At 32.8% G+C, this 13,931-nt stretch overlaps 1 protein-coding gene across 5 annotated transcripts in view; it reads right to left on the bottom strand.

Moving 5' to 3' along the window:
* Positions 1–5,018: 5,018 nt before the first annotated feature.
* Positions 5,019–13,931, bottom strand: part of LOC129743375 (ankyrin repeat-containing protein kinase A-like) — a 104,328-nt gene continuing 95,415 nt past the window's right edge. For 2 of the 5 annotated variants that reach the window (XM_055735369.1, XM_055735366.1), the window contains exons 5-6: positions 5,647–5,694; positions 5,019–5,582 (exon numbers count right to left, since the gene is read on the bottom strand). In XM_055735369.1, coding sequence (XP_055591344.1) covers positions 5,554–5,582; positions 5,647–5,694 — 77 coding nt within the window. In that variant the 3' untranslated portion in view covers positions 5,019–5,553. Of the gene's footprint in view, positions 5,583–5,646; positions 5,698–13,574; positions 13,775–13,931 lie in introns of all 5 variants that reach the window. The other 3 variants (XM_055735368.1, XM_055735365.1, XM_055735367.1) reach the window with 2 other exon arrangements.

Below are 13,931 nucleotides of genomic sequence, written 5' to 3'. Positions count from 1 at the left end.
TTGTCATTTTTGTCATTTTTGTCATTTTTGTCATTTTTGTCATTTTTGTCATTTTTGTCATTTTTGTCATTTTTGTCATTTTTGTCATTTTTGTCATTTTTGTCATTTTTGTCATTTTTGTCATTTTTGTCATTTTGTCATTTTTGTCATTTTTGTCATTTTTGTCATTTTTGTCATTTTTGTCATTTTTGTCATTTTTGTCATTTTTGTCATTTTTGTCATTTTTGTCATTTTTGTCATTTTTGTCATTTTTGTCATTTTTGTCATTTTTGTCATTTTTGTCATTTTTGTCATTTTTGTCATTTTTGTCATTTTTGTCATTTTTGTCATTTTTGTCATTTTTGTCATTTTTGTCATTTTTGTCATTTTTGTCATTTTTGTCATTTTTGTCATTTTTGTCATTTTTGTCATTTTTGTCATTTTTGTCATTTTTGTCATTTTTGTCATTTTTGTCATTTTTGTCATTTTTGTCATTTTTGTCATTTTTGTCATTTTTGTCATTTTTGTCATTTTTGTCATTTTTGTCATTTTTGTCATTTTTGTCATTTTTGTCATTTTTGTCATTTTTGTCATTTTTGTCATTTTTGTCATTTTTGTCATTTTTGTCATTTTTGTCATTTTTGTCATTTTTGTCATTTTTGTCATTTTTGTCATTTTTGTCATTTTTGTCTTTTTTGTCATTTTTGTCATTTTTGTCATTTTTGTCATTTTTGTCATTTTTTTCATTTTTGTTTTTTTTTGTCATTTTTGTCATTTTTGTAATTTTTGTAATTTTTGTAATTTTTGTCATTTTTGTCATTTTTGTCATTTTTGTCATTTTTGTCATTTTTGTCATTTTTTGCATTTTTGTTTTTTTTTGTCATTTTTGTCATTTTTGTCATTTTTGTCATTTTTGTCATTTTTGTCATTTTTGTCATTTTTGTCATTTTTGTCATTTTTGTCATTTTTGTCATTTTTGTCATTTTTGTCATTTTTGTCATTTTTGTCATTTTTGTCATTTTTGTCATTTTTGTCATTTTTGTCATTTTTGTCATTTTTGTCATTTTTGTCATTTTTGTCATTTTTGTCATTTTTGTCATTTTTGTAATTTTTATCATTTTTGTCATTTTTGTCATTTTTGTCATTTTTGACATTTTTGTCATTTTTGTCATTTTTGTCATTTTTGTCATTTTTGTCATTTTTGTCATTTTTGTCATTTTTGTCATTTTTGTCATTTTTGTCATTTTTGTCATTTTTGTCATTTTTGTCATTTTTGTCATTTTTGTCATTTTTGTCATTTTTGTCATTTTTGTCATTTTTGTCATTTTTGTCATTTTTGTCATTTTTGTCATTTTTGTCATTTTTGTCATTTTTGTCATTTTTGTCATTTTTGTCATTTTTGTCATTTTTGTCATTTTTGTCATTTTTGTCATTTTTGTCATTTTTGTCATTTTTGTCATTTTTGTCATTTTTGTCATTTTTGTCATTTTTGTAATTTTTGTAATTTTTGTAATTTTTGTCATTTTTGTCATTTTTGTCATTTTTGTCATTTTTGTCATTTTTGTCATTTTTTGCATTTTTGTTTTTTTTTGTCATTTTTGTCATTTTTGTCATTTTTGTCATTTTTGTCATTTTTGTCATTTTTGTCATTTTTGTCATTTTTGTCATTTTTGTCATTTTTGTCATTTTTGTCATTTTTGTCATTTTTGTCATTTTTGTCATTTTTGTCATTTTTGTCATTTTTGTCATTTTTGTCATTTTTGTCATTTTTGTCATTTTTGTCATTTTTGTCATTTTTGTAATTTTTATCATTTTTGTCATTTTTGTCATTTTTGTCATTTTTGACATTTTTGTCATTTTTGTCATTTTTGTCATTTTTGTCATTTTTGTCATTTTTGTCATTTTTGTCATTTTTGTCATTTTTGTCATTTTTGTCATTTTTGTCATTTTTGTCATTTTTGTCATTTTTGTCATTTTTGTCATTTTTGTCATTTTTGTCATTTTTGTCATTTTTGTCATTTTTGTCATTTTTGTCATTTTTGTCATTTTTGTCATTTTTGTCATTTTTGTCATTTTTGTCATTTTTGTCATTTTTGTCATTTTTGTCATTTTTGTAATTTTTATCATTTTTGTCATTTTTGTCATTTTTGTCATTTTTGACATTTTTGTCATTTTTGTCATTTTTGTCATTTTTGTCATTTTTGTCATTTTTGTCATTTTTGTCATTTTTGTCATTTTTGTCATTTTTGTCATTTTTGTCATTTTTGTCATTTTTGTCATTTTTGTCATTTTTGTCATTTTTGTCATTTTTGTCATTTTTGTCATTTTTGTCATTTTTGTCATTTTTGTCATTTTTGTCATTTTTGTCATTTTTGTCATTTTTGTCATTTTTGTCATTTTTGTCATTTTTGTCATTTTTGTCATTTTTGTCATTTTTGTCATTTTTGTCATTTTTGTCATTTTTGTCATTTTTGTCATTTTTGTCATTTTTGTCATTTTTGTCATTTTTGTCATTTTTGTCATTTTTGTCTTTTTTGTCATTTTTGTCATTTTTGTCATTTTTGTCATTTTTGTCATTTTTTTCATTTTTGTTTTTTTTTGTCATTTTTGTCATTTTTGTAATTTTTGTAATTTTTGTCATTTTTGTCATTTTTGTCATTTTTGTCATTTTTGTCATTTTTGTCATTTTTGTCATTTTTGTCATTTTTGTCATTTTTGTCATTTTTGTCATTTTTGTCATTTTTGTCATTTTTGTCATTTTTGTCATTTTTGCCATTTTTGTCATTTTTGTCATTTTTGTCATTTTTGTCATTTTTGTCATTTTTGTCATTTTTGTAATTTTTATCATTTTTGTCATTTTTGTCATTTTTGTCATTTTTGACATTTTTGTCATTTTTGTCATTTTTGTCATTTTTGTCATTTTTGTCATTTTTGTCATTTTTGTCATTTTTGTCATTTTTGTCATTTTTGTCATTTTTGTCATTTTTGTCATTTTTGTCATTTTTGTCATTTTTGTCATTTTTGTCATTTTTGTCATTTTTGTCATTTTTGTCATTTTTGTCATTTTTGTCATTTTTGTCATTTTTGTCATTTTTGTCATTTTTGTCATTTTTGTCATTTTTGTCATTTTTGTCATTTTTGTCATTTTTGTCATTTTTGTCATTTTTGTCATTTTTGTCATTTTTGTCATTTTTGTCATTTTTGTCATTTTTGTCATTTTTGTCATTTTTGTCATTTTTGTCATTTTTGTCATTTTTGTCATTTTTGTCATTTTTGTCATTTTTGTCATTTTTGTCATTTTTGTCATTTTTGTCATTTTTGTCATTTTTGTCATTTTTGTCATTTTTGTCATTTTTGTCATTTTTGTCATTTTTGTCATTTTTGTCATTTTTGTCATTTTTGTCATTTTTGTCATTTTTGTCATTTTTGTCATTTTTGTCATTTTTGTCATTTTTGTCATTTTTGTCATTTTTGTCATTTTTGTCATTTTTGTCATTTTTGTCATTTTTGTCATTTTTGTCATTTTTGTCATTTTTGTCATTTTTGTCATTTTTGTCATTTTTGTCATTTTTGTCATTTTTGTCATTTTTGTCATTTTTGTCATTTTTGTCATTTTTGTCATTTTTGTCATTTTTGTCATTTTTGTCATTTTTGTCATTTTTGTCATTTTTGTCATTTTTGTCATTTTTGTCATTTTTGTCATTTTTGTCATTTTTGTCATTTTTGTCATTTTTGTCATTTTTGTCATTTTTGTCATTTTTGTCATTTTTGTCATTTTTGTCATTTTTGTCATTTTTGTCATTTTTGTCATTTTTGTCATTTTTGTCATTTTTGTCATTTTTGTCATTTTTGTCATTTTTGTCATTTTTGTCATTTTTGTCATTTTTGTCATTTTTGTCATTTTTGTCATTTTTGTCATTTTTGTCATTTTTGTCATTTTTGTCATTTTTGTCATTTTTGTCATTTTTGTCATTTTTGTCATTTTTGTCATTTTTGTCATTTTTGTCTTTTTTGTCATTTTTGTCATTTTTGTCATTTTTGTCATTTTTGTCATTTTTTTCATTTTTGTTTTTTTTTGTCATTTTTGTCATTTTTGTAATTTTTGTAATTTTTGTAATTTTTGTCATTTTTGTCATTTTTGTCATTTTTGTCATTTTTGTCATTTTTGTCATTTTTTGCATTTTTGTTTTTTTTTGTCATTTTTGTCATTTTTGTCATTTTTGTCATTTTTGTCATTTTTGTCATTTTTGTCATTTTTGTCATTTTTGTCATTTTTGTCATTTTTGTCATTTTTGTCATTTTTGTCATTTTTGTCATTTTTGTCATTTTTGTCATTTTTGTCATTTTTGTCATTTTTGTCATTTTTGTCATTTTTGTCATTTTTGTCATTTTTGTCATTTTTGTAATTTTTATCATTTTTGTCATTTTTGTCATTTTTGTCATTTTTGACATTTTTGTCATTTTTGTCATTTTTGTCATTTTTGTCATTTTTGTCATTTTTGTCATTTTTGTCATTTTTGTCATTTTTGTCATTTTTGTCATTTTTGTCATTTTTGTCATTTTTGTCATTTTTGTCATTTTTGTCATTTTTGTCATTTTTGTCATTTTTGTCATTTTTGTCATTTTTGTCATTTTTGTCATTTTTGTCATTTTTGTCATTTTTGTCATTTTTGTCATTTTTGTCATTTTTGTCATTTTTGTCATTTTTGTCATTTTTGTCATTTTTGTCATTTTTGTCATTTTTGTCATTTTTGTCATTTTTGTCATTTTTGTCATTTTTGTCATTTTTGTCATTTTTGTCATTTTTGTCATTTTTGTCATTTTTGTCATTTTTGTCATTTTTGTCATTTTTGTCATTTTTGTCATTTTTGTCATTTTTGTCATTTTTGTCATCTTTGTCATTTTTGTCATTTTTGTCATTTTTTTTGCGTATCACGTACTTATATGGAAAAGTATATAATCTATGGGAAATTTTGAATCGTTCGGCCTCTAGGACAAAGTGTGTGATATCTTTAAATAAAAGAATTAGACCAAAAGAATTCTTGAAATGTCATTTATTTAAATGAAAAAAAAATTACTGAATAAATGAAACGAAAACTTTAAATAAATGAGTCCCTGCAAATCTTTTTATTTTTAATTATAGTTTTGTTGATGATAAAACTAAAAGTCTATAGGTATGTTTATTTTTGCTGCAATAAATAAGGGTATAATAATCTAAAAAAAAATCCAAAATTAAAAGAAATAGCTGAATTTTGGAAATTTATACAACAGAACTTAAGCCAAAATGGATGGGTTTCGGTTGAGGATTCTTTGAATTATCTACTCATGATGGATTTACAATTGTGATGGTAACTGATGATGGTAACTCTCTATGCATATTTTTTTTTAATGAAATAAAAGCTATACAGATGGAACCTAATATGCGAATCGATTCCGATAGATACAATTTGTACCTAATTGTTGTATTCTCCACAATCGATCTGTTGTTTTTTTTTTGCCACTTGCTGTATTTTGATGATTTTTTTTAACTAAAAATATAAAAGCTGCTTCCAGCTTGAGATGAGTTCAAAACGACTACGAAACAATCCAGGAGTGAACGATTTCTGAAATTGAGAAACAAACATTAATTTAGCTGAACATCTGGATATTAAAGTATCCGTAACTTACTGTTTTGACCCGGTGAAAGATATATGTGGATGTCCTGACCGGAGGTTACTACTGAAAAAAGGATGGAATTTATTAGATGAAGGTTTTCATTAAGCATAATATTTTTTTTTTATCTTTGTGGTGGAAATATTGAAGGGGCCTTAATATGATTCGTTTTGTGTAAAATTGATGTAAAGACCACATCCATGCAATTAGGGAAAAAACAATCGTTTATTATCTGTTCATCAAATCGTTAAAAAAAACACTGAAGTCAGTTTGATATTTTCAAATATAATCATGCCACAAAACAATGAAAAGACCAAAAGAAGGAATTAGACACGATGCACAATGGGGAAAATAGTGTATAAGCCGTGAAGAAATTCAATATCATCCCTCCTACACGAAACAAATCTACACAGTAAACTAAAATTACCGAGTTCGGTAATTTCTTTACCGAAATCCTAACATGTGTAAATCGTTAAACTGTTCGGTAAAAAATAAACGAACATTGGTAAATCGATTCTTCATTTACCGATGTTCGTTTATTTTTTACCGAAAAAATTACCGAACAGTTTAACGATTTACACATGTTAGGATTTCGGTAAAAAAATTACAGAACTCGGTAATTTTCGTTTACTGTGTATGAAAAAGTACTTTCCTTCAGTAAAAATGTCCAGAAAATCGATTGGACATAATTTTAGACGCCGCACGAGTTTACGAACGGAGTTATATTGCCTTTTTAATCCCTGATTCCCCTATATTTTGTAAACAATCCAAAAAAAACTGCGTGCAGTTACTCAAACAGCCTTCATTGGGTTCCTCAAAAAAAAAAATCGCACAAGATATGTTCCATTTGATTCAAAATTTTGAAATCCGAACCAGGTTTTTTCTGAAATAATTAAAAAAAAATGGGGAATTGAGGGTAAAAACAGCCAGAACTCCATTTTTTTAAGCGTTCGGTGGGTCAAACAGCCCCTATTGGACTCCTCAGTAAAAATCACCCAAAGTAGGTATATTGTTGTTCAAAATTTTCAAGTCTACATAAGTTTTTTTTTTCTGGATAGTTTACAAAATATATGGGAGTTAGGGGTTAAAAAGGCAATAGAACAGCGTTCGTAAGCGTCTGGAACTACGTCCAATCGATTCTTCGGACATTTATACTATAGGAAAGTACTTTTTCATAGATTTTTTTCGTGTAGGAGGGATGATATTGAATTTCTTCGCGGTTTATACACTTTTTCTCCATTGTGCGATGGTTAATTTTTTTTCAAAGACACTCAGGATGAAAAAATTTAGTATAGTTACTTTGCATTTGGTTCTATTGGTTTTTCGAGATTTTTTTTTAACGACACCTTTTACACACAAAAAAAAAGCATAGTAAAATTACTAAATCCGTGGTTTAAATGAACAACAGGCAACCATATTTTTGAGTCAAATATGTTTTGTTGTTTATAATACCTTACGCATAGCTATTTTACTATGTGCTCAATTTGGCTGCGCATAGTAAATTCGACTGCGTTTTAGTAAAATTGTCAATGAAATCATGCATTGTTTTACTTCGTCCATAGTAAAATTAATATGTTTCATGATGAAACTAGTATGTGTTATGATAAATATTAGGAGGAGCGAGGAGCTTGATTTAAATAGTAAAATTACTATGTATGTTTGTTTGTTTATTTGCATGCATGCATTATGACATTATTTGAAACATTAAAATTCACACTTCCGACACACGTCGGTCGATGTTAGTGTGTTCTCCCGATGCTCTGGAATGATTTTCAAAGTTGTGAAACATTAAAGCAGCTGAAAATTAGTTTTTTTTTTCTCACGGGTTTGATGATTAATGATCCTGAATTAGTGTAAACAACAAGAATGTTTTGCATGGTAAAATTATCATACGCACTGATGTTTTTGAGTCAATAATGTTTTGTTCTCAAAAGTACCATGTGCGTAGTATTTTGGTGATATGAATTGGTGCCACAATGTCTAAATTACTATGCGGACGCTAGTTGTAATAGAAATTATGGTGAAATTATCATGACCATAGTATTTTCGACAACAAACATTGAGAGTTATCGAAAATTACCAGGTACATAGTAATTTCAATATTGTTTCATGCGCACTTTTACAAAATCGATGTTAAACTTTTCGTGGTTGAAAATACTATAGCACTGAAATGGTAAAATTATCATGACAGCGTCTTTGAGATAACCACTCAATTTTTTTCCGTGTAAGCTTTCTGGACACTGTAAATGTAGAACTCTCTCAGGTCTCTTAAACTGTTTTTTTGTAGCTCCCATTGTATTGTGATATTTAACAGTAAAGCTTTAGTAACTATCATATAATATAAGCGATTTTCTCGGGTTCAATATAGTATTGTAAAAAAAATTTCGTACACCCTCAATGAATTCTTGAAATCTTTAATTTTGCATCATTAATTTTTTGTGAATGCACCCTGAAAGCCCAGGAAAATACTCCCTAATCATACCTCGAGTTCTCACTTAAAATCACTCACTTAAAATATCTCTCTTGTTTCTAAACCGATTTTCACTTGATTTATTCAGTTACAAAACTTCAGTTACAATAATAATGATAAAAAAAACTTCAGTTTTCCGTTATTCAAAATCTATAGGAAAAAAAACATGCTTCGAAAAAAAGACTGTAGATCAGCTACTGAGTGTTAAAAAAATTATTTAGTATTCAAGAAAGCTGAAGTTAGAAGCCATACACTGCGCACAAGGAAATATTTTTGAGAAGTTTTTCAAGATTATGGCAAAAAAATGCAAAATAAGCGGTGTAAAAAACGTACTTTTCAATAAAAAAAAATCATATTTTCGAAGAACCGCAGCGCTTATTCAATTACACCACTAGAACCGGTATGAAACTGCCTTTGTGGTGAATATAAATTTATTGCAGAAATCCTGTTGTAATATACTCAAAATCCAGTGCAAACTTGAATTTAAGTGTTAAAAAATCTGACAAAATGTAAATCGACAATAACTTCAAACACAGCTATCCTTGAAGATTTGTCAAAAATATTAAACATCCCTAATTAAAAAAAGGCTGGTAAACGGTGGATAATGTGCAACACGAGACCCCATAGTGGTCATATCACCTCTTATTCACAACTCCTATCTCTACCTCCCCGCGGTGCCGGCTGGGGTGCGAGTAACCTAAGCGGAGATCGGGTACCCAACCCCGGTGGATGCTTTGGTCGCATGCAGACTGAGAAGGTGGCCGCACGCGTCTGTTCCCCAGGTCAGGGGCGGCGTGCAACAACAACCGAGCGTCTGTTCTCCAGGTCAGGGGCGGCTCAAACAGCGTCTGTCTTGCAGCAAGCGGCTGAATTTATGAAATGCAGCTCCCGCCAGCTAAGTCCAAGATGGCAGCCCCATCGCGGGATAGGGACTTTAGGCTAACAACCTACTGCTCCTGATACCTTATATTGTTACAGAAACTGAGAGAAGAAATAACCGAATTGGAACTTTGGCAACGACTTTTAGCATGAAAACACGGACTAGAATTGGAACTTGGAATGTTTTGACCCTTGCCCAGCCAGGAAAGCTGGCTCAACTTGCTAGAGAAGCTAGCCGCCTCAAGCTAGAGATATTGGGACTGAGCGAAGTCCGTTGGCCTAACACTGGAGAACACAAGACACAGTCCGGGCAAGTACTGCTTTACTCTGGCATACGAGGAGAACATGCTACTCGGGAACGAGGAGTTGGTTTCCTGTTAAGCCCGCAGGCCCATGCGGCCCTCATAAGATGGGAACCGATAAACGAAAGAATAATCGTAGCCAGATTCAGAACACGGGTTAGAAACCTTACAATGGTTCAGTGTTATGCGCCAACTGACGTTGCCGATTTGCAGGAGAAAGAGCAGTTTTACAGTCAATTGAACAGCGTGGTTGAGAGAATTCCGAAGGGTGACATTCAAATCCACTTAGGCGACTTCAACGCAAAGATTGGCTCCGATAATCAGGACTTTGAGCGCATCATGGGGCGCCATGGTCTAGGACAGATGAGCGAAAACGGAGAGCTGTTTGTAGAATTTTGTGGCAACAACAACATGGTGATCGGTGGATCGCTCTTCCCCCATCGACCAGCACATAAGGTCACTTGGGTATCCCGAGATGGCCGAACAGAAAATCAAATTGACCACATCTGCATCAGTCGAAAATGGAGAAGGAGCCTTCTTGATGTCCGCAACAAACGAAGCGCAGACATTGCATCCGACCATCACCTCGTCCTTGGCGAGATACGACTGAGGGTTGCGCGTGTCCAACGGCGCGAGGAGAAAGTCGGGTGTCGATACGACGTCCGCCGGTTGGAGAATCCAGAGGTGAAAAGGGCATACGTTGAACAGCTAGAATCCCGAGCCTCGGAACTGCCGACAGACGGAACAGTCGAAGAACAGTGGTGTGGAATCAAGAATGCCTTTATCACGACGAGCCATGGTACTCTCGGTAAAGTTTGTGGAAGACGAAGTGAATGGATGTCGGATGAAACCTGGAGGATGATCGATGATCGGAGAAAGGCGAAAGTCGGAATTGAGCAGGCATGTACCGGGTCAGCCAAAGCAGCCGCCCGCTTACGATATGCGGAGCTGGAAAAGGCAGTTAAACGAGCTTGTAGACGAGACAAGAGAGCCTGGACAAACTCCCTAGCCGAAGAGGGAGAAAGAGCCGCCGCCATTGGAGATATCCGATTATTATATGATATTTCTCGCCGCCTTAGTGGTGCAAGGACTAATGCAAGAATGCCGCTGAAAAACCGAGCAGGTCAGCTGCTGACAGATCGAACAGATCAGCTCAAGCGTTGGACTGAGCATTTTGATCAACTTTTCCGAGTTACAAATAGCAATGGCCAACAGAACCCGCAGCTCGAGGCGCCCACAGTAAGTCGCATTAATGGCGTCAACTCGGAAGCGCCCACGCTGGCTGAAATAGAAGCGGCAATCAAGGACATGAAATCCAACAAAGCGCCTGGAATCGATTGCATTCCTGCTGAAATGCTCAAAGCCGACCCTGCCTTGTCAGCACAAATGTTGCACCGTCTTTTCGCTGACATTTGGGATACTGCAACATTCCCGGCCGACTGGATACAGGGTATCCTCGTAAAGGTCCCAAAGAAAGGAGACCTAACAGAGTGCGGTAACTGGCGTGGCATAACTTTGATCTGTACAACCCTTAAAGTACTCTGCAAAGTGATCCTGAACAGGATCCAGGAGAAAATCGACGCTACACTCCGACGGCAACAAGCTGGATTCCGATCCGGACGATCATGTGTGGACCACATCACAACGCTACGAATAATACTGGAACAAATCAACGAATTCCAGGACTCTCTTCTGCTGGTGTTCGTTGATTTCGAAAAAGCATTTGACCGACTGAACCACGAAAACATCTGGGCTGCTCTTAGACGACGAGGGGTCCCAGAGAAACTAGTCCATCTCATCGAAGCACAGTACGAGGCATTTTCGTGCAAGGTCTTACACGACGGTGTCTTGTCCGAACCAATCCCGGTAACTGCTGGAGTGAGACAAGGATGTATTTTGTCACCGCTGCTTTTTCTCATCGTAATGGATGAGATCTTGACTGGATCGATTGACTGTAGACCAAACCGAGGATTGCCGTGGAATCCTTCAACCATGGAGCAACTGAACGACCTTGACCTGGCAGACGATATTGTTTTGCTCGCCCAAACACAACAAGACATGCAGAGCAAACTCGACGACCTCACCGAAAGCTCCAAGGCAGCAGGTCTCAAAATCAATGTCGGAAAGACCAAGTCGATGGAAATCAATACAGAAAATCGTTCCAATTTCGTGGTAGCTGGACAACAGGTTGAGACAGTGGAGTGCTTCCAGTATCTTGGTAGCCAGATTACGCCTGATGGTGGTACCAAGAAGGACATCGAAACCCGGATCAGAAAAGCCCGATTTGCGTTTGCGAGTCTCCGAAACATCTGGCGGTCACGCCAGATCTCTCTACGAACTAAGATCCGAATCTTCAACTCAAACGTCAAATCCGTATTGCTGTACGGGTGTGAGACTTGGTGCACATATGCGGTGACGACGCGAAAACTGCAAGTTTTTGTGAATCGGTGCCTGCGGAACATCATCCGCGCTTGGTGGCCTGGCAACTGGATCTCAAACGTTGAACTTCATCGCCGGTGTCATCAAAAGGCGCTAGAAATCGAGATTCGGGAACGTAAGTGGAGATGGATTGGGCACACGCTGCGAAGAGATGAAAACGAGATTTGCAGAGAGGCGCTTGACTGGAATCCAGATGGGCATCGAAGAAGAGGCAGGCCCAAAAGCTCGTGGCGGCGAAGTCTAGCCGCTGAAATCCGCACAGTTGACGAGAACCTTGGCTGGCAGCAAGTGAAGACGCTGGCTCCGGATCGCCAGCAGTGGAGATCTTTTATCTCAGCCCTATGCGCCGGTCAATCGGCGCTGGACCCTTAGGTAGGTAGGTAGGTAATTAAAAAAAAATAAAAAAGACATTCTCGAACGTAACGTATAGCTTGAAGCTATTAGCTTCTAATTTCCGCTTTCTTCAACACTAAGAGCAAGTTCACTGGTGTTAGGAAAAAATGGTAGAAATTTTTACACTTGTAGCACAGTTTGAAAATTCAACTATTTATAAATGTTTTCAAGAACTTTGGGCTTTGTATTTTTTACAGCACTGTTTCCATTTCAGCCGTATGTGATAGAAATATTGCTATTTTTGCATCACAGCATGCGAAAATAGAACACGTGTTGTTAAAAAACTTGAAGTCCGCAGATCTTAAAAATGTTTTTGCATGGTTAAGTTTTCAAAATGTGCTAAAAGTGTACAAAATTTTACAACTTTTCCCAACACGAGTGAAATGACTCCAAATAAGTGAAAATTTTGTTACAGTCTTTTTGCAAAGCATGCTTACGCACATGTTTACACTTTGAATAACGGAAAATTGTCTGAAAAAAAAATTTGGGTTACATCTTACATCACGAAATTTATAGAACTACTAGCTGACCCGGTGTGCATTGCTACACCTTGCAAAAATAAAGGTAATTTGTAAAAATTTATTCAAATTTAGTTTTTTGTAAGCATTATTTTTTTCAATCATACCTCATCATGGTTTAGAACCAACAACTTTGAAATGAGAGCTGCAGTTGGAGTTCCGAATCGCAATTCAAAGATGGTATATATTATTTACTGTAGCTTGATCTCTAAACTTCTTTTCAAGATTTGAAATTTGTACTCTGTTTTTGAAGCTTCATAATGACTCAAATAATGTCAATATTTATGGATTTCCCACCTTTTTTTCCAAAGTGGGAAGTTCCATAAAAACATTTGTCACATCTATTTTTGAGTTATGCCAAATATCCGTACGCAAGAAACCCTCTTTTAAAATATGGTCCCTTCTTTGAAAAGCTCTTTATCTTAAACTTGCATGGGAGCTCCCCCATCTTTTTCAATTTTGTCCCCCACTGCTTGAAGAAGGTAGGCTGATTTACCTGGCTCGAGTTTACATAAATTTCTAATTGAAAGAAATAGATTCTCATATAGGAATTCATTGCATATTGTACTTTATGGAAATAGAATTTTGAAAACAGATCAATAGCGTGAATCGGGACAGTTTTTTGAGTATATTTTTAAAATTCTTTATTATGAGCACTTCCAGCCCCTGTATAGCTTTAGATGATGTATTTTTTGGAGTTAAAAAATAAGCAATAGAAATTTGAAAAAAAAGAATGCGAATGCGATATGCGAAACTCGTGGACATGAGACATTATAGCTTGAAGTTTTCCCAAACAACACTTAAAGCTTAGTTCTTTTAGAAATGGGACAGTTACGAATGCCTGTATCTAAAAAACCATTCGTTTGAACGAAATACTTTCTATGAAGAAAATGAAGGTAATGTTATGATCTTTCATGAAAAAATTTGAAAAAAAATATTTACCGTTTTTTGTTAAAGAAATTTCTACTTTATTCTTGGTATCTCCCATTGGCCGGCGCACACTTTTTTCAGTCATGGTATTGATCAGTTTCTCCAACTTATACTTCTTAAAATCTATATTTTAGGTGGCTTCACCATCCTTCTTCAATTTCTGATACCGTTTGGTCCAATACTCGGTTTGGTCGTACTCTGGAAACTGGAAACTGGAGGCATTTTAGTGGATACAGTTGTTTCGAAATGAACAAATTTGATTATTTTTGACCACATTTATGAACTTTTTTTTTCGGTACCGGTTTTACAGCTTAAGAGTTTTGGAACTATCAAAAAATGGTTGTTTGAGGTTGTATTTCAATGAGTCAT

Source organism: Uranotaenia lowii, chromosome 2 (assembly GCF_029784155.1).
Source record: "Uranotaenia lowii strain MFRU-FL chromosome 2, ASM2978415v1, whole genome shotgun sequence".
NCBI lineage: Eukaryota > Metazoa > Arthropoda > Insecta > Diptera > Culicidae > Uranotaenia > Uranotaenia lowii.
The sequence above is the reverse complement of the archived record's forward strand: the minus strand, read 5'-3'. Positions and strand labels throughout refer to the sequence as shown.